The sequence below is a fragment of the Erpetoichthys calabaricus genome, chromosome 9, assembly GCF_900747795.2.
Source record: "Erpetoichthys calabaricus chromosome 9, fErpCal1.3, whole genome shotgun sequence".
In the NCBI taxonomy this organism is placed as follows: domain Eukaryota; kingdom Metazoa; phylum Chordata; class Cladistia; order Polypteriformes; family Polypteridae; genus Erpetoichthys; species Erpetoichthys calabaricus.
This window is the reverse complement of record NC_041402.2, coordinates 135,124,062-135,150,819: the sequence shown is the minus strand read 5'-3', so window position 1 is coordinate 135,150,819 and position 26,758 is coordinate 135,124,062. Positions and strand designations below refer to the sequence as shown.

General features: G+C 38.2%; 1 protein-coding gene across 6 annotated transcripts in view; it reads left to right on the top strand.

The window, feature by feature from the left end:
• The window catches only part of camsap1b (calmodulin regulated spectrin-associated protein 1b), a 239,638-nt gene that overhangs the window by 176,688 nt on the left and 36,192 nt on the right, over positions 1 to 26,758 (top strand). For all 6 annotated transcript variants that reach the window (XM_028810191.2, XM_051931995.1, XM_051931994.1 and 3 more), the window contains 2 exons: positions 3,482 to 3,566; positions 7,329 to 9,807. In XM_028810191.2, coding sequence (XP_028666024.1) covers positions 3,482 to 3,566; positions 7,329 to 9,807 — 2,564 coding nt within the window. The remainder of the gene's footprint in view (positions 1 to 3,481; positions 3,567 to 7,328; positions 9,808 to 26,758) is intronic.

Genomic DNA, 26,758 nt, shown 5'->3' with positions numbered 1-26,758 from the left:
TTTTTTTAGCTAATAGCTAAGCTGTCTCTGTGTCTCATCCAGACACTTATTAAAGTTATGAAGGTTTCTGCTTCAGCTACTTCTCTCTGTTGTTTGTTACAGATTAGTAAAACTCTTTGAGTCAAGAAGTGCTTCCTGGCTTCAGTCTTAAATGTATTTCCCCTTAATTTCCACTGGTGTCTTCTAGTACGTGATTCACCATTTAAGTTTCGAAGTATTTTCCTGTATCTACCGTATATACTCACGTATAAGTTGGGTCTTGAATCTGGAAAAATGTATCATAAAATCAGACCCCAACTTATACACCCATTCAAAGGTGCAACACTTTTTCTTCTTTTTTACATTTTCTTGCTTCCTCCAATCTCTCACCAGTTTTTCAGACATGTTAAATTTTGTTGCAGTAGCACAGTTACCAGTTTCTTTTGCCACTTCAGCGACTTTTAATTTAAAACCAGCTTCATATTTTCTTCTGATCGAACATTCCATTGTAAATAAGGGATGCTCTTACGATAAAGGTGTATGAGGGTGTGAGATACAAAAAACACACAACAGTGCAATCATCACTTCGAAATAGTTTGGGTATTACCGCGTGGTCACGTAGGCACAATACATAGAAAAAAAGGCAGTGTGCCTCGTATTTTCTCTCAGGTGAGCGTTAGCATATCATAATCTCTTCGATCAATAGCGTGAGTTTTCTGTATTTGACTTATACAACCGACATTATTAAGTACTGGAAATTATACTGTAAAATCAAACCCCGACTTATCCACGGGAGAACTTAACCACAATTATATACGGTAATTTATCAGTGTTTTTGAAAATGTTACAGACTTGGATTAGGTTCCCACACAGTCGTCTTTGTTAAAGGTTTAATCAGGTTTTTATTCTTTGAATCTGTCATCTCCTTAAGTACTGGGATGCATTTGGTTGCTATCCTCTGTACAAATTCAAATGCTGCTATGGTGACCAGAACTGCATTCAATGCGCCAGATGCAGTTTCACTAGTGTATTATATATTCAATTCTGAGCATAACATTCCTTGTTTTTATGATATAGCCTGACATTTTATTTGCATTTATAATTGCTTCTGCATATTGCTTGGTTGAGCCAGAAGCCAGTCATGGTGCTTTTGCCAACTACATCCTGTCATCAGTAGGCAAAATATTTGATATCTTGAATGATGGTCCTCCAGTAGTGTACAGTACACAAATAACACTTGGTTTTATTTTGGGGGAAAATAAAACCAACACCTGTAACAATTAATTTTTAGGTACAGTTAGCTTTGAGTGTATCTCCTATTTAGCAGCTGCTTCTTATAGGCAAAATGACAATGATAGCTGTAAAATTACCAGTGAGACATTGGCTTTGCAAAAATATACTGTACTGTAGTAGGCCCTCCTTATCCATGCGTCCAGACAACTGCAGGTAGAAAATATCTGGGGAAAAGTAAAACCATGAAGTTCCTTAAAGCAAAACTTGAATTGGCTGTTTATCAAACACTGAATCTCTGAATTTGTAAGTGATCTGTAGGCATACCCTGCTGTAGCCTTTTGCTGTAGGAGTTGAATGAAATGGCTCATAGAATTAAACTTATAGCTCCTATATGGCAGCCAATTGCTTATCCAACCCAGTGCTGTTCAGTTCACCAGCTCTGCTCATGTGAAACACCACTGTAAATCGACCCCGTTCTCTGGCAGTGGTGGACATTATATAAGGAAAGCTCTTTCTCACTCACCTATCCTACTTCGGCTTATAAGCACTACCAGTTGCCAAGGTGCATAACGATTTCCAACTACATTTCCTGCAGTACTGCAGCTCTTAAAATCAAAAGATATATTTATATTCTGGAATATAAAAACACTCAAAGGACTAAACAGTTATTATTATTGTTATCATTATTAACAGGGACACATGCATGCACAGTGACAAGTGCTGCCTTGTACTTCTTTTAAACAAAACCTGTTTAGTCAGCAGTCCTGACTGTAAGGTGGTTTTAGGCCTTTGGTGTTGCATTGTGTGCACTCTTGTTTCTTTGAACAACAATGCTTCCTACAAAGCAATTAAGTGGTCCAAGCAACCTTTCAAAGGTTAAGAGGGAAGGTAATGTACTGTGTCTCAATGAGAAAATGAAAAAATCTTAGATCTTTTGAAATGTGTAATGTTGCTTGCCACAGACATTCCATAAACAATAGAGCATAAAAACTGTTTGCATAACATTTTCATTGTATTAAGTAATTAAAGTAATCTAGTGGTTATTTAAAGTGTACAGGATGGTATGCAAGGGTTATATGCAAATATGACATAAAAAGCATTCATGGATTTTGGTATCCGCTGGTGGTCCTAGAACCAGTCTACTGTGGAATCAGAGGGTCAACTGTATTTGTATGAATGTAAAATAAGGCAGAGTCATCACATTTTTTAAAGTGAATGATCCTACTAAACCTATATATTCTACTACTTTGTGGAGAAATCTGAAGTAGTAGACAAAAGCAAAGTATATTTTCAAAAATACCTTTGGTATGATTCTACACTAAAACTGAATACTGAACTTAAATTCATTGGATTCATCAGTAAGTGAAGAATTGAGATTAAAACTGGTCAATGGGCAGAAGACAGAGTACAGACATAAAAGTACTTAAAGGGCCAGTCGAGTCTCTTAGGCTTTTGGGTTGGTTGTTTCTAAATGAAATGAGAACTGATACAAAGATTAATACTTATAAATATTGGTAGATGCCATAAAAATTGGGCAGGGAGTAGCGTAGTGGTAGCACTGCTGCCTCGCTGTGTGAAGACCAGGGTTTGCGTCCTGGGTCCTCCCTTCATAGAACTTGCATGTTCTCACTGTGTCTGCATAGGTTTTCTCTGGGTGATCCAGTTTCCTCCCACAGTCCAAAGACATACAGATTAGGTGGACGACTTGGCCATAGTGTATGATTAGAGGTGTGTGTGTATTCCCCCTGCGGTAAATTTGCAGTTCCTTCTTATAGGCAAAATGAAAATGATAGATGTAAAATTAGACCTTGGCGTTACAAAATAAATAAATAAATAAACAAAATAGATGTCTGTAACTGCAGCTAGCCTTATGCTAACTGGGATTGGCTCTAGCACCACCCGCGACCCTGTTTATACCTAAGCGGGTTAGGAAATGACATAAAAATATGAGGATGCAAATGCTATGAAACTGCGGTTTTATATACTTGGAAACTTCAACATTGAAGTAAAAAAACCTTTTTATAAATGCAACATAGGTAAAACTGACCTTTACCAAGCAAGGTCTGAAAAGGATTTTGATGCAGCATTATTTTCCTTCAGGCAATGAGCAGAAGCAATTAAAATGTTGAGTCATCAGGTAAAGACTGATTTAAAAAAAAATGGGGATGAAATGGTCAACATTCTGTAATGTACATTTGGAATACACTCTATTTCTCCAGCTAAAGATTTTTACATTTTTTTAATGTATTGCTATTTATTTATTTTCCAGGGGTACGCCATCGTTCTAGCTCTCTTACAAGAGTTGATGGACAGCCAAAAGGCTCAATAGTAGCATGGTCAGACAAAAAACAGAGGTATTGTTGTGCTTTTTATTTTTTGACAAGAAAAATGAATCACCAGTTATCAATTGTAACTTGTTACTTATAATGATAAGAAGCAATAACATTCACAGTGTTTACAAAACAAAGAAAACAGGATACTTGTCTCTAAAGTTTTAACCATCTTTAATGATGAATCTTTCATTAGTAAATCAGTGCATGTACATAATGAGTAGGCCAATATCACTATAGAAGTAAGTCTCTAATAAACATGAAAGCTGTTAGTCTGTAGCAAGTTAGGTTTAAGTTTATTATCCTGTGTTCAAAGTGTGATTAAATTCTTGTTTAGTTTTTAGTTGCAGGATATAAGCAGGTCAACTTAGAAATTATGAACATTTACTGTACAATGCTGGCTATAATGGGTAAGTTATGGTACACACAGTGAAACAAGTGTTACACTTGTGTTACACAAAGTGAAACAATGTACAGTAAATGTCAAGAAATAAAGGATAGATTGTAACACATGTGAAACATTTATCTGTAGTTTAGTACAAGTGGCATGTCTCACTTGTGGTGATGTGATTATGTGATTTTCATTTTCAAAAACTGTCAATGATTTAACTACATTTTTAAAGGTATTCTTTAATTGTATGTCTGTGAGATTAACACTTTTCTTTTTTTTATTGAAATATTAATTATCTTACTTTGTGAGAATTCACTGTTAAAGTGGGGTATAGCCTGATTTTTTTTCCCTCAGGAGTTATGTAATCCATTAATCTTTCATACATTTTTTAAAAGTGCTACTCCAGAGTAGGATCTCAGGGTGCAAGACAGTAGCAACCTCTGGATAGGGTGCCACCCCTTCGCACCTGTGTGCGTGTGTGTGTGTGTGTGTGTGTGTGTGTGTAACTGCTCAAAAAAATTAAAGGAACACTTCGAAAACACACATCAGATCTCAATGTGGAAAAAAATCTTCCATTATTTGATGGAAATGAAAGTGATCAACCTACAGAGGTCTGAATTAAGACATCCTGAAAATGTAAGTGATATATGATGCGGCAGGCTAGTCCATTCTGCTGAAATTTCATTTCAGCACCTCAAAATCGTGCTCGGTAGTTTGTATGGCCTCCACGTGCTTGTATGCATTCCTGGCATCGTCAAGGCATGCTCCTAATGAGACAACGGATGGTGCCCTGGGGGATCTCCTCCCAGATCTGAACCAGGGCCTCACTGAGCTCCTGGACAGTCTGAGGTGCAACCTGGTGGCATCGGATGGACCGAAACATAATGTCCCAGAGGTGTTCTATTGGATTTAGGTCAGGCAAGCGTGGGGGCCAGTCAATGGTATTAATTCCTTCATCTTCCAGGAACTGCCTGCATAGTTTCGCCACATGAGGCTGGGCATTATCGTACACCAGGAGGAACCCAGGATCCACTGCACCAGCGTAGGGTCTGCCAATGGCTCTAAGGATTTCATCCCAATACCTGAGCACAGGGCCCACTAGAGGACGTCGGGCCCTCAGGCCATACTCATGAAGTCTGTTTCTTATTGTTTGGTCAGAGACATTCGCACCAGTGGCCTGCTGCGGGTCATTTTGTAGGGCTCTGGCAGTGCTCCTCCTGTTCTCTCCTTGCCCAAAGGAGCAGATAACGGTCTTGCTGACGGGTTAAGGACCTTCTACAGCCCTGTCTAGCTCTCCTAGAGTAATTGCCTGTCTCCTGGAATCTCCTCCATTCCCTTGAGACTGTGCTGGGAGACACAGCAAAACTTCTGGCAATGGCACACATCGATGTGCCATCCTTGAGAAGCTGGGCTACCTGTGCAACCTCTGCAGGGTCCAGGTATCGCCTCATGCTACCAGTAGTGACACTGACCGTAGCCAAATGCAAAACTACTGAAAAAACAATCAGAAAAGGTGAGGAGGGAAAAATGTCAGTGGCCTCTACCTGTTAAACCATTTCTGTTTTTCGGGTTGTCTCATTGTTGCCCCTGTAGTGCACCTGTTGTTAATTTCATTAATATCAAAGCAGCTGAAACCGTTTAACAATCCCCTCTGCTACTTAACTGACCAGATCAATATCCCAGAAGTTTCATTGACTTGATACTATACTCTGATTAAAAAGTGTTCCTTTCATTTTTCAAACCATTTGCAAAACAAAAGACCCTGATGAGGAGATTTGCGAAGGAATTTAATGTGGCCTGGGATTACGAATTTTCTTCATAGGCTTCAGGGCTTCTAGTATTAAAGCATTACTGATTAGTTGTCAACAACAATCTGCTCAGAAAAGTAGATCTAGTGAATCTCTCTCAGTACATCAAAGAACAATTTTATCTCCAAATTGGATCTCTCATGTAAAAAATGACATGCAGACTCCACATAAATAAACAGAAATGGTTTTAATTTTGTATTCATAAGGTACATGTTTAGTTGACCAATACATTTCAACTTTAGGCTTTTTAATTACGTTTTGATGAACAGTACAAGAAGTACAAAAAACATTAGCAGTTTGTCATAAAAGTCTCTGTTTTTCAACACTTTTTTCATGTTTAACTCAATAGTAACAGAAATGCCTAATAGGCTTGTGTTCAACCTGATTAAATGTCCTCAGGCACTGTCATAGCTCCTCCCAATTATGGGTGTTTCTTGCAAAATAGAATTGTTCATGCATATATCGTATTGCAAAAAAAAAAAAATCTGCCATTTCCATCCCTTTTTTCCTAATGAACATGGCTTCATGCATTCACTGGTGCAGTTTGTGTTTTGGTGAGAACTGTGAATCATGCTGTGCAAAGTAACTGCATTTAAGCAAATCCTATCTTGTGCTCAAAATGCTGCCAAATTACTGATATTTTGTTCAGGGTAAAATCTTATTTCAGTACCTTTTACTTTTTTCCGTACTTATGTAAATGCTCTTGGTTGGCATTGAATGTGCTTAAACATGTGTTTAAGTATGACCATTGAAATATTGTTCAAGTGGAATAGCTGAGTCCACCAAATGTGATAGATGGATCAAAAGTTTGAGTGTACCCTTTGATAAACATGCATTTTTATTTGTATATTCTTAATTTGTCCCCACTCACTCAGTGGGCCTGACGCTTATTCTGTAGGAACCCTGTGACACTGGCTTTTTGCCTCACCTAACCTATTCATGTAACTGGTAGCCTACCTTATTTGAGCATGCTTTGATTTCCAGTATCAGCTTTTTTTGTTTCAATTTGGAAGTTACCCAACAGTTTGACTGCATATTAATAGGAAAGAAGTTAACATGTTGCAGATGTTTTTCTTATCTTGCATATAAATATTTTCTAGTATTCAGATGGTGTAAATGTATTGCCTACGCAATTACATAATTGCTTATGTAAAAAATATTAAAAATTAAATATAAAATATATAAATATACATTTAAATCTTAGTGTTGTTTATTTCTATACTAAGAGTGGAAAATAATCTCTGCTACTTAAATAATTATAATAATAATTAAGACCAACACTTGGGTTATGAAACTAGTTGAGACTGAAAAGCTGCAGCTACAGAGGTCACTGAGGACTGAATTGGAGAATTAATGATCTAAAAAAGAGAGTATGTTTTATGACAAGATGAAATACCACAAACATTTTGTTACTACTGTAAGTTGTACTAGTTAAACATAATTTACCCATAATTAAGTCAATTTCAAAGCTCCTGCCATTATTTCAAAACATAATTTGGACTGTTAATTTCAGTGCACATTAATAGGTGAAGTTTATGTATGTATGTATGTATGCATGTATTTATTTATTTGTTTATTTATTTACAGGCCTTTGTCACAGCCAACTCCATATGCCCTTCATTTTGCCACAGACAGTGATGTGGATATTGCTTCTGGGGACAGTATAAGTCTAGCCAGGTCAATAAGTAAAGATAGCCTAGCTTCAAATGTCATCCATATGACACCCAAACAACAACCAGCTGGCCCCAGAAAAATTAATGGACAGGGATTATTAGGGAATGTCAGCATTGAAGATGAGGATGAAGAAGAGCTTATTGCTATAATAAAGGCAGAAGGAGAACACAACAATAATGGTCTTCATAATCAAGGAGACCTTGAACTACAGAGTTTTTCCTCAAGAGCTACCAGCCAGGCCACAACTGCCAGGACTGCTCGTACATTAAAAGAAGAAAGCACTATAGATGTGAGACCTGATAGTTTTTTTTTAGAGCCATTGATGCCTGCAATCTTAAAACCAGCAAAAGAAAAATTTATGAATGTCAACAAAGAGGAAGAGTATGGTGAAGGAAAGCAAAAAGGTTTATCTTCTAAGAGGTCAGTGGATGTACAGCTTCCTTTGCCCCAAAGAAACATTGTTAGACATAAGGTAGATACTGATTTAAATCGGACTTTTACTCCAATTTCCAGCACAGATTTTACCACTGTAACTGATCAAGCAAATTCTGAACCAAGAATGCCTACACCTGAGAGTGTATTTGGGCCTTTCAGACAATCAGCCACTTCTACCATTGAAGCTGACACCCATGAGAAATCAAGTGGTTTTTTCCTACATTGTTCTGATTCTCAAGAAAAAATATCTAATGCGAGCCATGGAAATAACAGCCCAGGTTATGTGCCTGAAGCAACTTGGTCTGTGAGGCAAGATTCTGATTCAGAAGTTCTTGATATGGATGAAGTTGATGAAGACCTGGAATCGATCATTGCTCGTCCAACTTCAAAAAAGTACTTTGAGGATGAAGAGTCTGCAAAGCTACAGGAAGATATGAAAGTAAAAGAACATGATGATAAAGATGGAGCAAGTGGTCGCTCAAGCCCCTGCCTTAGTACAATCTCCCAAGCTAGTAGTGCATCCATGGCAAGTGGAAGCATTAGGATGACAAGCTTTGCTGAGCGTAAATTGCAAAGAATTAATAGCCACGATGCTAAATCAAGTACAAGTAGTTCACAAAAAACCACTCCAGATGGTTCTGAAAGCTGTCCTCCACCCTTGACAACGTGGAGACAGAAAAGAGAACAGAGTCCTTCCAGGCAGAGCAAAGACAATGCCCATATTCTAGCATCAGAGTTGGTACAGCTTCACATGCAGCTGGAAGAAAAACGAAGAGCAATAGAAATGCAGAAAAAGAAAATGGAAGCGTTATCTGCTAGGCAAAGACTAAAGTTGGGCAAGGCTGCATTTTTGCACATTGTGAAGAAAGGGAAAACTGACAGTATTCCTCAGCCCTTAAAACCAGACTACTTTGCAAAAGAAGAAACAAATCTCAGTGAGGAAAATTTAATTGTGGTGTCCAAAGAGTCAAGGAGTAAAGATGGAGGCTCAAAGGAGTATAATGAAGAAATGTTTAAATGTTCACAAGAGGTACTCAAGGACAAAGATGGAGTTGAAAACAAACATACAGGCAGAAACTCGAGAGAATCTCCTACATTTGCAGCCTCCAAGGATATAGATATGAAGGTCAATTCTACTGTTCTTTTAGATGACACTGGTGCTGAACTTGACATTAATGAGTGCAACCGTTCAATTGAAATTTTGAACGATGCCATAACCAACATTCAGCAGCAAATGATACAGCTTTCTTTACAACAGGATCTACTAATGAAACAAAATGTCCAGTCTGCAACCTTGCCATTACCTCACAGTAAACCTAGCCTTCCTGAACAGAAGATAAAAATGGCCGTGCAATTTACTGAGCCACTTTCTCCAACTAGCAATGGTACTCTCCGTAAACCACCTCGTTTTGGTCAGAGCAGAACTACTCGCTCAAAACCATCTGATCTAAAGTTGTCAAAGGAGAGCAAACAACAGAGTGCATCTCGTGTTATTACTCCAACTCAAAACTTAGATAGTGTCCCTCATTTAAGACAGTTGACAGGCAGTAGAACACCTAAAGTGGAAAATAATGAAGCAAGTCCTGTTACACCTATAGACTCAAAAAGTGAATCTATTGATAAAGATACTTATAAATGTTCAGCTGGACTGAGAATGCACCATGAATCCAATCACCGAACATTTTTGCTGTCAGCTAAAGATGAGAGTATAAATTCTGATCAGTTCTATAATGAATGTGTGTCTAGTAACTTGAAAGATACGGAACTTAATTCTTCAGATGGCTCAGGGAAGGAAAATATTCCCTTTGAAGAGTCATCAAAAAGTAAAACCCATCTTATTGAAGTGGATCTCTCTGATCTTAAGGCATCTAGTGAAGATGGAACTGATGATTTAAAGGATACAAAAGATTTGACTGGTGAAGGAGAACAGAAGTCCATTTTAGGATTTTTCTTTAAGGTAAGAGTCTAATAATTGAGCTTATACGATATATTAAAATTAGCTAAATGATTCTTGCCTTATTATGTTTTAAGTGTTCTGGCCAAAAGGGTACTGATAATGACGTGTTATCATTTTCCAAAACAGTTTTGTTTTTTGTATTGTTCAGTCATAATCAATTGAATTTACTTACACTAACAAATTTTTTTTGAATAATTTATTGAGCAGTACAGACATGCTCGAAGTGCTTGGCTGCAGTCAAGTGACTTACAGTTGTGCTTGAAAGTTTGTGAACCCTTTAGAATTTTCTATATTTCTGCATAAATATGACCTAAAACATCATCAGATTTTCACTCAAGTCCTAAAAGTAGATAAAGAGAAACCAGTTAAACAAATGAGACAAAAATATTATACTTGGTCAAGTATTTATTAAGGAAAATGATTGAATATTACATATTTGTTAGTGGCAAAAGTATGTGAACCTTTGCTTTCAGTATCTGGTGTGACCCCCACAATTTGCAGCAATAACTGCAACTAAACGTTTCCGGTAACTGTTGATCAGTCCTGCACAGCGGCTTGGAGGAATTTTAGCCCATTCCTCCATACAGAACAGCTTCAACTCTGGGATGTTGGTGGGTTTCCTCACATTAACTGCTCGCTTCAGGTCCTTCCACAACATTTCAATTGGATTAAGGTCAGGATTTTGACTTGGCCATTCCAAAACTTTAACTTTATTCTTCTTTAACCATTCTTTGGTAGAACGACTTGTGTGCTTAGGGTCGTTGTCTTGCTGCATGACCCACCTTCTCTTGAGATTCAGTTCATTGACAGATGTCCTGACATTTTCCTTTAGAATTCTCAGATATAATTCAGAATTCATTGTTCCATCAATGAAGGCAAGCCGTCCTGGCCCAGATGCAGCAAAACAGTAACAAACCATGATACTACCACGGCCATGTTTCACAGATGAGATAAGGTTCTTATGCTGGAATGCAGTGTGTTCCTTTCTCCAAACATAACGGCTTTTCATTTAAACCAAAAAGTTCTATTTTGGTCTCATCCATCCACAAAACATTCTTCCAATAGCCTTCTGGTTTGTCCATGTGATCTTTAGCAAACTGCAGACGAGCAGCAATGTTTTTTTGGAGAGCAGTGGCTTTCTCCTTGCAACCCTGCCATGCACACCATTGTTGTTCAGTGTTCTCCTGATGGTGGACTCATGAACGTGAACATTAGCCAATGTGAGGAAGGCCTTCAGTTGCTTAGAAGTTACCCTGGGGTCCTTTATGACCTCGCAGACTATTACACGCCTTGCTCTTGGAGTGATCTTTGTTGGTCGACCACTCCTGGGGAGGGTAACAATGATCTTGAATTTCCTCCATTTGTACACCATCTGTCTGACTGTGGATTGGTGGAGTCCAAACTCTTTAGAGATGATTTTGTAACCTTTTCCAGCCTGATGAGCATCAACAACTCTCTTTTTCTGAGGTCCTTTGAAATCTCCTTTGTTCGTGCCATGATACACTTCCACAGACATGTGTTGTGAAGAGCAGACTTTGATAGATTCCTGTTCTTTAAATAACACAGGGTGCCCACTCACACCTGATTGTCATCCCATTGATTGAAAACACCTGACTCTAATTTCACCTTTAAACTAACTGCTAATCCTAGAGGTTTACATATTTTTGCCACTCACAAATATGTAATATTCGATCATTTTCCTCAATAAATAAATGACCAAGTATAATATTTTTTCTCATTTATTTAACTCGTTTCTCTTTATCTACTTTTAGTCCTTGAGTGAAAATCTGATGATGTTTTAGGTCATATTTATGCAGAAATATAGAACATTCTAAAGGGTTCACAAACTTTCAAGCACTACTGTAAGATAAGTATTCTAAACTAGCAAAAAATTTAATTTTTATGTTCTATTACAAATGTGTTGTTTATACATTCTTTATACTGTACATATGTATACAGTTTATGCCTTTTAAATTCCCTATCAATCAAACAAAATGAAGGTAAAGATCATTTGAGACTTGCAAAGAGGTGAAGCAAAAATCACACCCATTCATTATGCTGTACATTTTTAATGACTAAATGCAGCATAGCAAGTACCATTAATGAATGAACAGATAAAGAGAGCATGTCTTTCTGTTTGAGGTAAAGTGAAAAGTGCAGCTTTGGAAATGTTATGAAGATAAACATAATAGACATACTTTTGACTTTTCCCTTAACAAACCTTTACTTCTCATGCTACTGCAGCTAATCAAAACTAGATTATGTCCTACATCCATTTGGTAGATGTAACAGTTAACTAGATGAAAAAGTCATATTTAGCAAATGGGACTGTTACCTTAGTAGGTAATTCAGGGAAGAATGCTGTAATTGAACCTGATACAATCTTAGAAAAACTGTTCCTTCAAGTGGCAGTTTGCATAAAGTAGATTGGCAGGAGTGCTGTGAGTAAACCATTTGTTACTTAACTACTAATGAAGTCTAATTTTAAATAACCGTGTCCTTTTTTTAATAAACCTGCTGTAGGAAGTTACTTTTTAAAAATGAGAATGAGTTCATCTTTATGCCCACTGTCAAATGGTGTTGAAGGACATTTGCTATGCTTTCAGTGCTTGCTTGAGGTGAAAAGCATTAGATGTCTGTGCATCTCAGACATGATGGTGTTGGTGTATGCTGGATGCGTGCTTGGCCATGGAGCGCTGTTGGTGGAATGAATGCATTATTTATGCATAACATTTGTGTACCCACCCCTCTTTAGCAGTTCCATGGTTCAATGAGCAAAGGACTCCCAGCGAAGGGAGAAGAATAGGAAGAAGGAAAAGAGAAGGTAAAACCAAGGAAAAATGAGATGGCAGGATTGAGCTAGAAGCAGTCAGGAGACCCTGTGGTGGAGCGAGGGGTATGGCGCTTCAGTGGTAGATCGAGAGGGAACTGGAAAGTTGTGTGGTATAGCGTGTCCACAGCTCATGTCAAAAGGGCCATTTTTAAAAAAAAAAAAAAATAATCGCCGCACTCACGGCTTAGCAAGGGGGCTTGGTTGGTGTGTTCCCGAGCAGTTCTCAGGGAATTCATGATGCGGGCGATTCTCACTTAAGTGCACAGGTGAGGAGTCGTCCGCATCCGTAATTGTTCCCGGAAGCTACTGATTGCCACAGCTGAACCACGTCCCTTTTAATATATAGAAGCGCGAGACGGCTAGCAAGGAAGAATGAGAAAAGGAAAGAAAGAGACGGAGGTTGCATGGAAGAAGGTGGCATGAAGCAACGAGGAGAGACAGCCGGTGTGAGCGAGAGGGAAGGATAGGTAGTAAGCGAGGGAGAGCAGGCTTGATTGAGAGAAGGCTGGCAACTGGGAGGTGAGTCCCTGCCGAAGAGTGTTTGGCCGACACTCGGTGGAGCTGAAGGAAGCGGTCGCTCCAGCTGAGCAATCAAGGAGTTGGAGTGACCGGTGACAACCACGACTGGCCGTCAAAAGACAGCGGCAGTCGAGGAGGCTTTGGGCTGGTTTAGCCCCAGTGTGAGCGCCCTGGCTGCTGGGGAAATAACCCAAGACTTGGTCTGGATTGGAGCCCGACGTAGCCAGGGATCGGAGGGCTACCGGACCAGAGTGGAAGGCAGCTGCACCTGCAGGTAGGCGACTCTTCTGTTGCAAAGCCCGATGGGAGAAGCAGGGTAGCCGCCAGGTAGAAAGAAGGCACCGTGCCTTGGATATTTTTAAAGAGACTGCTTCATGCCATAGTTTTAACCTTGTTTTTTTAAAGAGTTTTTTTCTAATGGATTTTAACCTCCACTATTTCACTTCTGTTTTAATGGATTATTTATTTAAGGAAGATATTGAAAAGCACTGCACTTATTTATTTGGACACTGTTGTTTTTGTTTGCTGTTTTAAATAAAAGCACTTTTGCACCATCCCCTTGCTCCATTTGTTGTGCCTCAATGCCAAGCTCATTGGTTACATTACCGACGGTGTCAGGCTCAAGAGCTCCCTAAAGCTGCATGGGAACCTGGAGCAAACCCTCATTGTCACAGGTTGACCATGTTTGTTGGTGTCCCAGTCCTGCTACAAAGACCCTAGGATGGTGAAAAGGGGAAATGAGAGAGTGTGCATCCATCTTTTATCAAGCAGCATTTGCAGTGGGAAATAAATTTTTGCCAGTCACTGCTCCACTTGTAAATTACTCCTTATGTCCTATGGCAGATCCTAAACGAAGCCCTACTACACATAATAAATTTGTATAGATGATGCAGCAAGTCTTAGTGTAGATTAGGGGTCTGAAACACACGGCCCCTGAGGAAACTATCTGTGGCCCGGGACGACTTCCTTGAACTGTCAAAATCTACCGCTAAAATTAATTTTACTTTGCAGCATTTTTCTCACAATACTGTCTCCAGTCCGATGATCAGAATTAAAATACCATTCTTCTTACTCACATCAGCATTTGCCGTTGTTACTTTTATTTCCAGACACGTTAGTTAAACATAAACAGTCGACATAAACGTTTACTAAGTACTTTGTATAGTTTTTGCTGTTAATTGTATGCCTCATTGTTGATTAAAGTCATTAACATCATTGAAAACGTGCAAGATTGCTGAAGAAAGATGAATATTCCAAGATAAATGGAAAGACCTATTTTGTCGCGGAGGTCAGAGATGGAGCCCAGTGTCTCGTTTGTTTGCAGTTTATCTCGGTGTTTAAGGAGTACAGTGTGCGTCGACATTACAATATACTTTAATCAAGAACAGTATGGTGCATTGTCTGGCAAATTGTGTGAGGAAAAGGTTCAGCAACTGAAAGCATTAATTACAAAACAGTGAACCTTTTTCTCTAATGTCAGTAAGTCAAGCTAAGATTCTGTAAAAGCGAGTTTTGTCCTCTATAACATGATAGCAAAAATCTTAGTGACCGTTCACTGAAGGACAATTTATAAGATTGTTTTATAAAGGCATGTGAAATCAATTGTCCGGACAGAAAGAAACTGTGTGAAGACATAAGTTTGTCTGCAAATACTGTTACTAGCAGAATCACTGAATCAGCTAGCAACATTCATCAGCAATTGATTACAACAGCACAAGGTTTTGAAGTATATTCCATAGCGCTTGACGAGAGTACTGGTGTAATAGATACTGCATACTGTGCTGTGTTCATTCTTGGGGTTGATAACCTAAACATAACTGAAGAATTATTTGATTTGTTACCTATGAAAGACACAAAAACTGGTTGTGACATTTTTCAAGAATTGGAAGGTTGCATTAACAGAGCAGGATTTCCATGGGATAAACTTGTGTCCATGGCAATGGATGGTGCACCAGCAATGTGTTCTGAACACTTTGGTGTTGTGGGATTATTGAAAGCAAAATGAAACCATATTTCTTTGTTGGGACTTTTTACTGCTGTACGCTGCATTCTGCATCAGAAAGCGCTGTGTGGCAAACGACTACAAATGAAAGACTTTATGGATGTTGTTGTTAAGATGGTTAATTTTATACAAGCAAGAGGTCTCAACCACAGGCAGTTCACTTCATTCTTGTCTGATACGGATACTGAATATGGAGAATTGCTGTATCATACTAAATTTAAATGGTTGAGTCGGGAAAATGTATTGAATAGATTTTTTGCTTTAAGGCAGGAGGTCGCGCTTTTTATGGCACTGAAAGATAAGGACGTTTGGCAACTTTCTGCTCCGTCATTTTTATCAGGTACAGCGTTTCTTACAGATGTCACAGGACACCTCAACACACTCAACTTGAGGCTCCAGGGTCGAAAGCAGGTGATTTATGATGATGAACGACAGTGTCAAATCACTCAGATGTAAGGTGTCTTTGTGGGCCTAACAGCTGCAGTCTGGCAATTTGGCTCATTTCTTAGCCATGCAGTCATTAGTACGTTTCAAACCAGAACGCTTGAAATATTACTCAGATATAATTTCTCAATTACTTTAAGAGTTTGATCGACATTTTGGTGAGTTCCGGGTTCTTGAACCACAATTTGCACTCTTTGTGACTCTGTTTGCGGTGAACGTTGGTTACGTTTCAGAAAATTTGCAGATTGAGATTGTGGACTAAATGAGCATCTGTGTGTATCACTGCGATTGGCTACCACGCATAACATCAAGCCTAATCTTGACGTTTTTGTGTCTGCCAACTGAGCAGTCACGCTGCATTTGATGACATTTGAACTGGAAAGCTGAAATTTATAATAAGCACGTCGAGTAAACTTGTAAACCTAGCAGTATTATTGTAGTAATATAGTATTGTTGTTCAAATAATTAAAAATATTGAATTTGTATTGTTTAGAAATTAATGCAGCCCGCCAACTAGCACTTTTATCTATGTGCGGCCCATATATCCCGCTGAGTTTGAAACCCCTGGTGTAGATGTTAGGACACAGTGCAAATAAACAATGTAAATGGAGTTATGGAGTAGTGGTTGTAGTAGTGTTGTACTGAGAGAATGGTAATTACAAATTACATGGTGTGTCTTGCACATGCACTATTACAAAAAATTCAGACAACGAAATGACAATGTGCAATAAAGCTTCTACTTAATGCATGATAAATTGTTGTTGCTGAGGATATGGTAATAAAAAGACTGAGCACAATGTTTTTGAGTGAGTAAATTCTCTGACACGGATACCAATCAATTCATAAATAACAATGGGAGATCATGAAAACTTTAAGTGACCTTGGTGCTGTGAGGCAAGAATGACAGCTGTCTGCTATCACTCTGTTAAAACAATTGTACTGAACTGAATAAACTTAATCCTTGTTAAACTTCGGTAAATTGACATTGTAAAGTGACCCACATGTGTGTGTTTACCCTGCAATGATCTAGCACCCTGTGCAGGTACTGTTCCTGCCTTGTGCCTAATGATTGTTAGGATTGGCTCCATCTGTTCTTCAGCACTCCCCTAGACAAGTGGATTAAGACGATGGATGCCTGTACCGTCTGTTCATTTCTTGCCACTTGATTGCACGCTACATGTGAGCTCAGTATTCTTTCTTACTGAAGCACATGTGTGCATTTGCAGTATAGTGGCAACAATATATTTTGTATTGGGAAATAAGATTTCATATAGTAAGAAATAAATATGTTATCATAACTGTGTTTTTTAAGTTAATATTTTCAAGTTTGAAAATGCTGGATTAGGAATGTCAAAAGAACTGATACTTTAGTGCCAATCTGATAGAAGTCAGAAAATGTAACAGTACTCGCTTTTTTATAGTATTGTACAAATTGACACATTACTTTAAAAAGCACACTAATATGTTAAGAAAAAAAAAAAAGCAATTAAAAACTACACATGAAAATACCTGACAATGGTGATGCTATAGCAGTGTATTAACACATGTCAAAAAGAAAAAAAAAAAAATGGTAGAAGTCATGTGGGGAGATGCTTTGGGTTTGAGGAAAGGAAATTTCATTGTGTGATGACAGGAATATTATTTAAAGAAAAAAAAGTCTTTCACTGTTGCTATTTTTATCCCATTTTGGAGTTAGTTCAGAAATAGATATGTGTGTGTTTTGAGAAAACTGTAGTGTGATTAGTTACATTTAATATAATTATTTAATTTGCAGTGTTACAAATTTCTAACAGCAAATGAAATGGTGTTACTGATTTCATTTTAGTAGAATATCATACACAGTCCCGATAAAGGAACAGAGGTTTGCTTTCAATCTTGGATTATGATGTGCACGTCTACAGGTGTCCATCGAAGCATCCATCTAATTTCTAACCAATGTATACAGTTCAGGGTTCGCTAGGGAAATCTTCACACGTTCATAATCATGCATATAGGACTGTCCTATGTGGAAGGGTACTGCACACTGGCAGTTCTAACAGTTGCAGCAAGTGAATATAGATGTAAGTTTTAAATCCAGTGTCTCTTTGGGTTATCTACATTGGTTATTCTATTTGTTAATACCAAAATAAAATATATTCTGTGTTTCAATGCTTCAAAGCACTGGGCACATCTCACTTTTAATATGATACTGTTGGTACTGCATTAATAGAAATGCCTGATTGCAGAGATGCAATTAGCTAGACTTCCAAAGCAGCATATATCATGACTAAATACGAATCTGCAAATGCTAAATTTGTGTAATTCTTTTAATTTTTAAAGGCAATCTAATGTTCAGGAGTATAATCCCTGAAATATGACCAATTGCGATAAAGCACATATGTCATATGTTTGAATGGTAGGATAGTGAATGGGATGCAGTCTGTCAGTTAGGAGTAATAGAATACAAGCAAATTCAGCTGTGTTAATTTTCTAATTCTGAAGTTGTACACGGACATAAGCAATAACGATACATAACTTAACAGAACAATGGCTATTTTACAGGAGTTGTGATATAATGGATTAATGTAAAACTGACACTTGATTTCACACAGGAAACATTAAAGTTGAGACAAATGTAAAAGGGAGGATCAAGTTTGGACAATTAAGGCACTAGGAGTTTGTGATTTTTGAAAATTCAATTAATTTGAATGTTAATGATGCAGATATAAATCTTACAGTAGCAAATGTTGCAAACCTAACAGAGTGATTCTCTTAGCCAACCAGATTTTAAAACTCCTTTAAAGAGTTTGATTGAAAATATCTTGAATAACCTTGAAATTCACTAACTCAGCCATACTTGTTGTTACAGTAATTGAATCCCAATGTCTCCCCTAAACTAGATTTAAGCTTTGTGTTGTATTTTGATATTTATGAATGCCAATGCTAGTTTACTTAAATAATTGTGGGTAACAACTTTAAGAATATCCAGTTTTAAAGTTGCTGTCATTGTTATAATATAAAATATGTAAATACTATTACTGAGAAGGCACAATATTGTTCATTTGAATAATGGAGGTAGCTTGCTGGATTTCTGTTTTTGCTCTCGTATTACATTGGGTATTGGATGTTATGAAATTTTACTGGTATTGAAAACAGAAATTCTGGCATTGGAACATCCCTATACTGGATATTTGCTTTTGTATTTTATGTGTTATTTTTGGTGTGAAGACTTCACTCTATGAAAATTGTTCAGCCTGTTTCAGTAGACATTGTCTTTTTGACAGGTCCTTGTTCCTGATTCCTATTTGATATAAACATCATTTAAATTGTCTGGAATAACATGCAACAGTCGCAACAGTTAGTCACAATGTACACTTAATTTTTACTAGGCTGAAGGGGAATGTAATTTAAATCTTTAAACAGGCCATAACTTTATCCAGCTGTAACAGCAGTTAGGATAATTTAAATTAACAGAAAATTATTGGTAATAGTTCAAATAGTTATTTTTCTTTTATATTGTAATTGAAATTATAATAATAATGAAACTGACACCTTTTATTCCATATACATTAAAATGTGTGCAGTGGATATAAAAAGTGAAACCCAGATAAATCCTATCAGAACTTATTCCACCTTTATTGCAAAATTGCTATCTTTAGAAAGAAAGTGAAAAACGAATCAAACTGTTTTGTAGAAAAGGAAAACCTAATCATACAAAAACCTGGTTATATTCATGCGGACACTCTTTAATAGCAAAGGATATGGCTGTAGTCAGAATCAACCAATCACAATATGTCATCTAAAATAGTAGTTAGTATACACCTGACATCAATTATAGTGGCTCTTATTGAGCTCAGATAAAGTTTGGCTGTTCCTGTAGGGTTATTCTGATATCCTCTTGGTTGCAATATACTCCAAAAGCCATGATCCGCAAAAAACTTTTAAAACATGAAAGGGATCTCATCATTGAAAGGTCATTAATCAGGACAGGGGCACAAAAAAGTATCCAAAGCATTAAATATCCCATGGAGCATGTTGAAGACGGTCATCAAGAAGTGGAGAGAATGTGGCCCAACAGTGAACAAGTTCAGGACAGCCCTCCAAAAGTGATGAGAGGTCAAGCAGAAAACTGGTCTGGGAGGCCACCAAGAGGCCCACAGCCACATTAACGAAGCTTCAGGATTTCCTGGCAAGTACTGGTTGTTTCTTACATGTGACACCAATCAGCTGTATTCTATATGTGTCTGGGTTATTGGGTAAGGTAGCATGACAGAAGCATTTTCTCACAAAGAAAAACAATCAAGCCAGGCTAAATTTTGCAAAAAGGTACACCCAGTCTCTCAGAAACATGTGGAAAAATGTATAATGGTCTGATGAGACCAAGGTTGAACTATTTTACAATAATTCTTGAGCACAAAAACAACACAGCACATCATCAAAAGAACACCATACCCACAGTGAAGCATGGTGGAGGCAGCATCATGCTTTGGGGCTGCCTTTCTTCAGCTGGAATTGGAGCTTTTGTCAAGGTGGATGGAATCATGAATAGCTCAAAATGTCAGTCTATTTTGGCACAAACCTTCAAGCATTTGCTAGGAACCTGAAAACAAAAAGGAACTTCACCTTTCAGCATGACATTGACCCAAAGCATACTTCAAAATCAACAAAGCAATGGCTTCATCAAAAGGATCAATGTTCTGGAATGGCCCAGACCTTAATCCAATTGAAAATCTGTGGGGTGACCTGAAGAGAGCTGTGCACAGGAGAAGTCCTTGTAATTTGACAGATTTGGAATTTTTTTTACAAGGAGGAGTTGGCAAAAATCGCCAAGTCCAGATGTGCCAAACTGATAAGACTCTTACACAAAAAGTGTGCTGTAATGAAATCAAAAGGTGCTTCAACTAAGTATTAATATATGGGTTGTGCACATTTAATGCAGCCTGATTTTTGTATGATTTTTCCTTTTTTCAGTAAACAGCTTCTGATTTGTTTTCACCTTCTTTGTATAGATTACAATTTTGCAGTAAAGGTGGAATGAGTTCTGACAGGATTTATCTTGATTTAATTTTTTTATCACACAATCTGCCATTTTGGCAGGGATGTGTAGTATTTTTATATACACTAGCAAATGCTATTCCCTATATAAGGCACTAAAACACATATCCATCCATCCATCCATCCATCCATCCATCCATTTTGGAATCCATATATGCAGGGAAGGGTCACAGAAACTGGACCCTGTTATCTGGAATTATCTGGCGCAATGCAGGTACAATCCCTGGATAGGGTGCCACTTCATTGCAGCGTGAACATTGTTGGCCAAAATATATATTCTCCTTTTATAATAAAGCTGCAGTTGGAGAACATATACAGTAGTGTGGAAAAGTTTTTGGCAATGCTGTAGGGCAGGAATGCATTCAAAGATAATTCCATGAATTGTTAATATTAATCAATAACCTGTCAAAGTTCAGTAAACAGAAAAAAACATAAATAAAATCAGTATTTAGTGTTGCTACACTTAAAAACAGCAGAAATTCTCTAAAGTATACCTATTATGCAGTTTCCAAAGGTACTCTCAAGGTAGGTTTGTCTAGGCCTCTTGGAGAACTTGCCACAGATCAACTGTTGATTTCTGCGTCTGCAAGTAATCCTAGACTGGCTCAATGATTTTGAGATCAAGGCTCTGTTTAGAGCCATACAGTCTGTTGCAGAATTTCTTGTTTCTCTTTTTCGCTGCAGATAATTTATTTATTTATTTTTTTAATGATTTTGGCCTTGTGTTTGGCACACTGTACAAAGTTGGGACCAATCAAATGCCTCACATGTGGTTGTGCACGATGGATAAGAATTTGACTATTTCTCAGCAGTGAGGGGCCAAACAATTCTGATAAAATCACTAATCCTGTTTGCAGAAATGCTGCCTCAAACACTCTGGGAATCTCCACTGTGCTTGAATGTTGCCTGCAGATATAATAGATATGCTGGAAATCTTCCGATTTCGAAGAGTAAGCTCAATTTATTTCTCATTTCCTGCACTCGGTTTCCATGATCAGCCATTGCATGACAGGTCTTCATCCTGACCTGTGCATTTGTTCTTCTGCAGAAGAACATGGACAGCACATTCCCCTGAAATTTCACCTTGGGAGAGACTATGATGATGCAGGATGACTATTTTGCATGTTGTCACTATGCTCACTTTTGCCTTGTTGTAAAATTTGCAACTTAAACTTGCACAGCTACGGCAACCCCCCCTTTTTAATGTTTTGCATTTTCCTGTTTTATTCCCTCTACAGCTGTTTCTGTTTCTTTGAATCACTTAATAGAACATCATTAGCATCTGTTTTATATTTGCTTAATCAAGCATTGGGCTATGCCTTCTAAGATTAACATGTTTTAACTGTTAGTTTCTTTCTGTTAACACTAGAATTACCAGAGCCTACGAAAAAACTCGTAGATCCGGCCCACCTTAAATCGCTTCTTAAATCCGTTCACACCTCTCCGCCAGCATCCTTTGTCCTCTAAATGTGCTGATAAAAGACAAGCTGCCAGCAGCCGGCTAACTCCATCCCCCCACCAACTTAGAACGTGCGCAAAGTTTTCCCAGCTCATGCCTTGATTGATTATCTGGGAGTGAAATGGAGTTTTAGAGTGGAAATAATAGATCGTTATTTGGAACACACGCATTTCATGCGTGTTCCGTTTCTACAGTAATCTGTGTAAACACATTGTTAAAACAGAAACTTTTTCATATTTTAGTAATAAATGTTACCAAATGTAGTAGGCATAAACTATAGAATGTGTAAAGCCTGAATTCCAAAGATCAAATAAATACTTTCACAAAAGCTTCAAGGAGGATATAACAGTTTCCGTGGCGTAGCGCGCTAAGATTTGCTTTTTTTAACAATTGAGACTGCAATTAATAGACGCAAACGAAGTGCATGTGTGTACTGTATAATATTAACAAAAAGAGCAGCTTACTACTGAAAACGGCAAATACAGGAGTGAGTGGGGATCGAACCAGACACTCTTGATTGCACTTGGTTTGCGTCTGTACTTGTGCTGTTACTTAGAGAGTCAGATGGGGGGAGGGGTGATGTTAGAGCACGTGAGCTTATTCAGTGCAGCAGGAACAACGCACATGTTGATCTTTTTTTTCTTTCAGTACATGTGCCTTCCCTTTTTATTTATATATCTCTGCCTGTCTGTCTCTCTATTACGCAGTGCTCTGTCTGTCTGTGTGTTATGGATCTTAAAAATAAGTTATAAGGACAGTTCTTCATGTTAATTGCAGTCTCAATTGTTAAAAAAATATTTTAAAAGGAGCATCCCATATGAAAATATAACGATCTCATTAACTGACAGTGCATACCAATTTATAAATTTTATGTCCGTTTGAGGTTAAAAAGAAAAAAAAAAAAAAAGCAACACTTTATCCCCAGCGGGGAATCGAACTCAGGTCTGTGAGGCACGGCAAAGCTGCAGTGATCTGAGAGGCAAATCTTAGCGCGCTACGCCACGGAAACTGTTGTAGCATTCTCAAAGCTTTTGTGAAAGTGTTTATTTGATCTTTGGAACTTGGACTTTACACATTCTATAGTTTATGCCTACATTTGGTAACATTTATTACTAAAATATGAAAAAGTTTCTGTTTTAACAATGTGTTTATACAGATTACTGTAGAAACGGAACACGTATGAAATGCGTGTGTTCCAAATAACGATCTATTATTTCCACTCTTAAACTCCACTTCACTCCCAGATAATCAGTCAAGGCATGAGCTGGGAAAACTTCGCACACGTTCTAAGTCGGTGGGGGGATGGAATAGCCGGCTGCTGGCAGCTTGCCTTTTATCAGCACATTTAGAGGACAAAGGATGCTGGCGGAGAGGTGTGAACGGATTTAAGAAGCGATTTAAGGTGGACCGGATCTACGACTTTTTTCGTAGGCTCTGGTAATTCTAGTGTTAAGGACATTCAAACATCTTATTGCATTGCTTCACTTTTTGCAAAAGTAGCTCTAAAGTACGCTGTTTTCTATTGACAACACGCTAATCCAGAAGACCTAAAATAACCTTCTAAGACAAAATACAGTGGAACCTCAGGTCACGACCGTAATTCGTTCCAAAACTCTGGTCGCAACCCGATTTGGTCGTGACCCGAAGTAATTTCCCCCATAGGATTGTATGTAAATACATTTAATCCGTTCCGGACTGAACGAGCTGTATGTAAATATATATTTTTTTAAAGATTTTTAAGCACAAAAATAGTTAATTATACCATAGAATGCACAATGTAATAGTAAACTAAATGTTTACTTACTTCTGGTCACTCCAGCTCCTTGATCGCTCAGCTGGAGCGACCGCTTCCTTCTGCCCCACCGAGTGTCGGCCAAAACACCCCTGCTTGTGCTCGCTTGTGTTCTCGCGCTCTCTCGCTCGTGTTCTCGCGCTCTCTCGCTCGTGTTCTCGCGCTCTCTCGCTCGTGTTCTCGCGCTCTCTCGCTCGTGTTCTATCTCTCTCTCTCACGTTCTCGCGCTCTATCTCTCTCTCGCGCGTTCTCGCGCTCTCTCTCTCTCGTGTTCTCGCACTCTCTCTCTCGCTCTGTCTGTCACTCGCTCGCTGCACAGGGAATGCACCACGACGGCAGCTTCCACTTGCAGCTATAGACTCTTCAGTACGTGAACAACTCTCCACGCTAGTGTTTAGATCTGGACAGTGCATGTGCCCAAAACATTAACATTTATATTTTACTTACATAAAAGTCAGATCGAATGTTATTTACCTTGAGTTATTTACTTACTTCCTACAGCGTAAAGTCACAAGTAGACTGCAGAGCTTCCTGTGTTTGATCGACACGGGCATGCTCAAAAAATACGTGTAATGCCACGAAAAGTGCCTGCTGACGTTTTAGTACGCAAGAATGCAGTTACTTTTTTTGGGGCACATGCACCGTCCAGATCTAAACACTAGCATGGAGAGTCGCTCGCGTACTGAAGAGTCTATAGCTGCAGGTGGAAGCTGCCGTCGCTGTACTTTGTATATAAGAGCCAGATCGAATGTTATTTACCTATTTACTTTTATTTATTTACTTCCTACGGCGTAAAGTCACAAGTAGAGTGCAGAGCTTCCCATGTACATATACAAAGTACAGCGATGGCAAAAGTGCGATGTGGATTCTTGCTCCGATGTAGAACCGTCGGCATCATCTGAGTTCACCTGTGTTATAGCGTGTCTATGTGAAAAAAGCAGTGTCAAATGCTGGGGGGGAGGGGGGGGGCGCATTAGTGGGATCATGAACGTGACTAAGAGAATAAAAGTGAATAAAAAAAACAAACCAAAGCTAACCTTTACAAGTATCATATATATGTTTTTATTCTAAAATAGTAAGAATAAGAGCAGCTCACTTCTCAAACGGACTCGTCCGGGGTCAAACCCGTGAAGTTTTGATTGCCAGTCAACAGTTGATACTGTTGCGCCACTGAAGTGATAGTAGCAAATGCGTGTCAATGTCGCACCCTAATGCGGCTTATTTTCCTTCAGTTCTATTCTTGAATAGAAGCACACTTGTTCTGTTATATTTGTACCTTTTGTGAAAGTGTTTATTTGATATTTGGACTTCAGGCTTCACACATTATACACTTCATGTCTACATTTTGTCAATTATTACTAAAACATGAAAAACGTTTCTGTTTTAACGATGTGTTTACATATACCGTTGTAGACACGGAACACACATGAAATGCACGTGTTCCAAATAACGATATAGTATTTATAAAAGGTGTCATTTTGCTTGACTTCTGACTCTATGCAACACTAAGCAACTGACATGCAGGTAAACAGACTTTAGCTGAGAAAACTGTGCGGGGTGGGGGGATGTAATAGCAGGCTGCTTGCTGCTTATCGACACATTTACAGGACAAAAGACGCTGACGGAGAGGTGCGAAGCGATTTAAGGTGGGTTGGATCTATGAGTTTTTTCGTAGGCTCTGGTAATTCTAGTGTTAACAGTATATGTGGGATCATTACCTTGTTGTAGGATGAATTGCCATCCAATAAGTTTGGAGGCATTTACTAGAACTTGAGTAGATAAGATGTTTCTGTACACCTCAGAATTCTGTGCATCATCAATGAAGATAAGTATGCCAGTAACTGTGGCAGCCATACATGCCCAAGTCATAACACACCCCCCACCACCAAAACCATGTCTAATAAATAAGGTGATGCTTTTGAGTTAATAGGTACTGGAGTCCTTATGTGGAGGGGAAAACTTACAAATACATCCACTTTGAATTAGCAAAGGTTTCAACTTAATATACATGTCACCTGTGTTTCTGAAGCATGTTTGTAACAACCAGAGTAAGCTGAAAGTTATATATTTTCATCACATATTCTGGTAGTTTTTTCTTGAGGTAACGATATGTTCCTTGCTCGCAGCGGGTGTCATGGTTGGTTATATACATCAACAAGCTGATTCTGCTTATTATCCTAATTTTGCTTTAGCAATTCATTTTCAGATTATTTTTCCTAAATGGCTACTGGTTTCTCCTATTATGTAATGTGCTATTATTTTACATAGCCTGCACATCGAGATTCACACCAAGTGTCAGCGTTGTGGTAAACTGTGCATGTAAGAGTTTCATTGTACATTTTGCACATAATAATAAATCTGAACTGAAGTTATTAAAATTACAATGCAATATAATACAAGCCTTAGAATTTGGAAAGAACTGCTCAACGTGCATGTCACACTTCCTGTGCCATGTTGGCCATACACAAGAAAAAAAAAATCGAAATGAAAAAGGCAGAGTGTGCGATAGAGCCCAACCATGATTAAATAGATTAAAGCACCACCAACCAAAAAAAAAAAATCATATTTTTCAACTTATGATTAGTTACTCTTGCTGAATATATCATAATAAAAGAACTGAAAACAATGTTTTTATATTTTAAAACTCATACATTGATATCATTCCAAATGTTAATACACAGGGAGAACTTGCAAACTTCATACAGAATCTGTTACTGTGAGATAGGAATGACAGCTTTTCGCCACCACTCTTCCTCAGATAAAACATCTGTACTTCATCTTTCAGCTGCTTCCATTAGGGGTCGCCACAGCATATCATCTGTTTACATATTTTCCTGTCTTTCTCTGTTACACCCACCACCTACATGT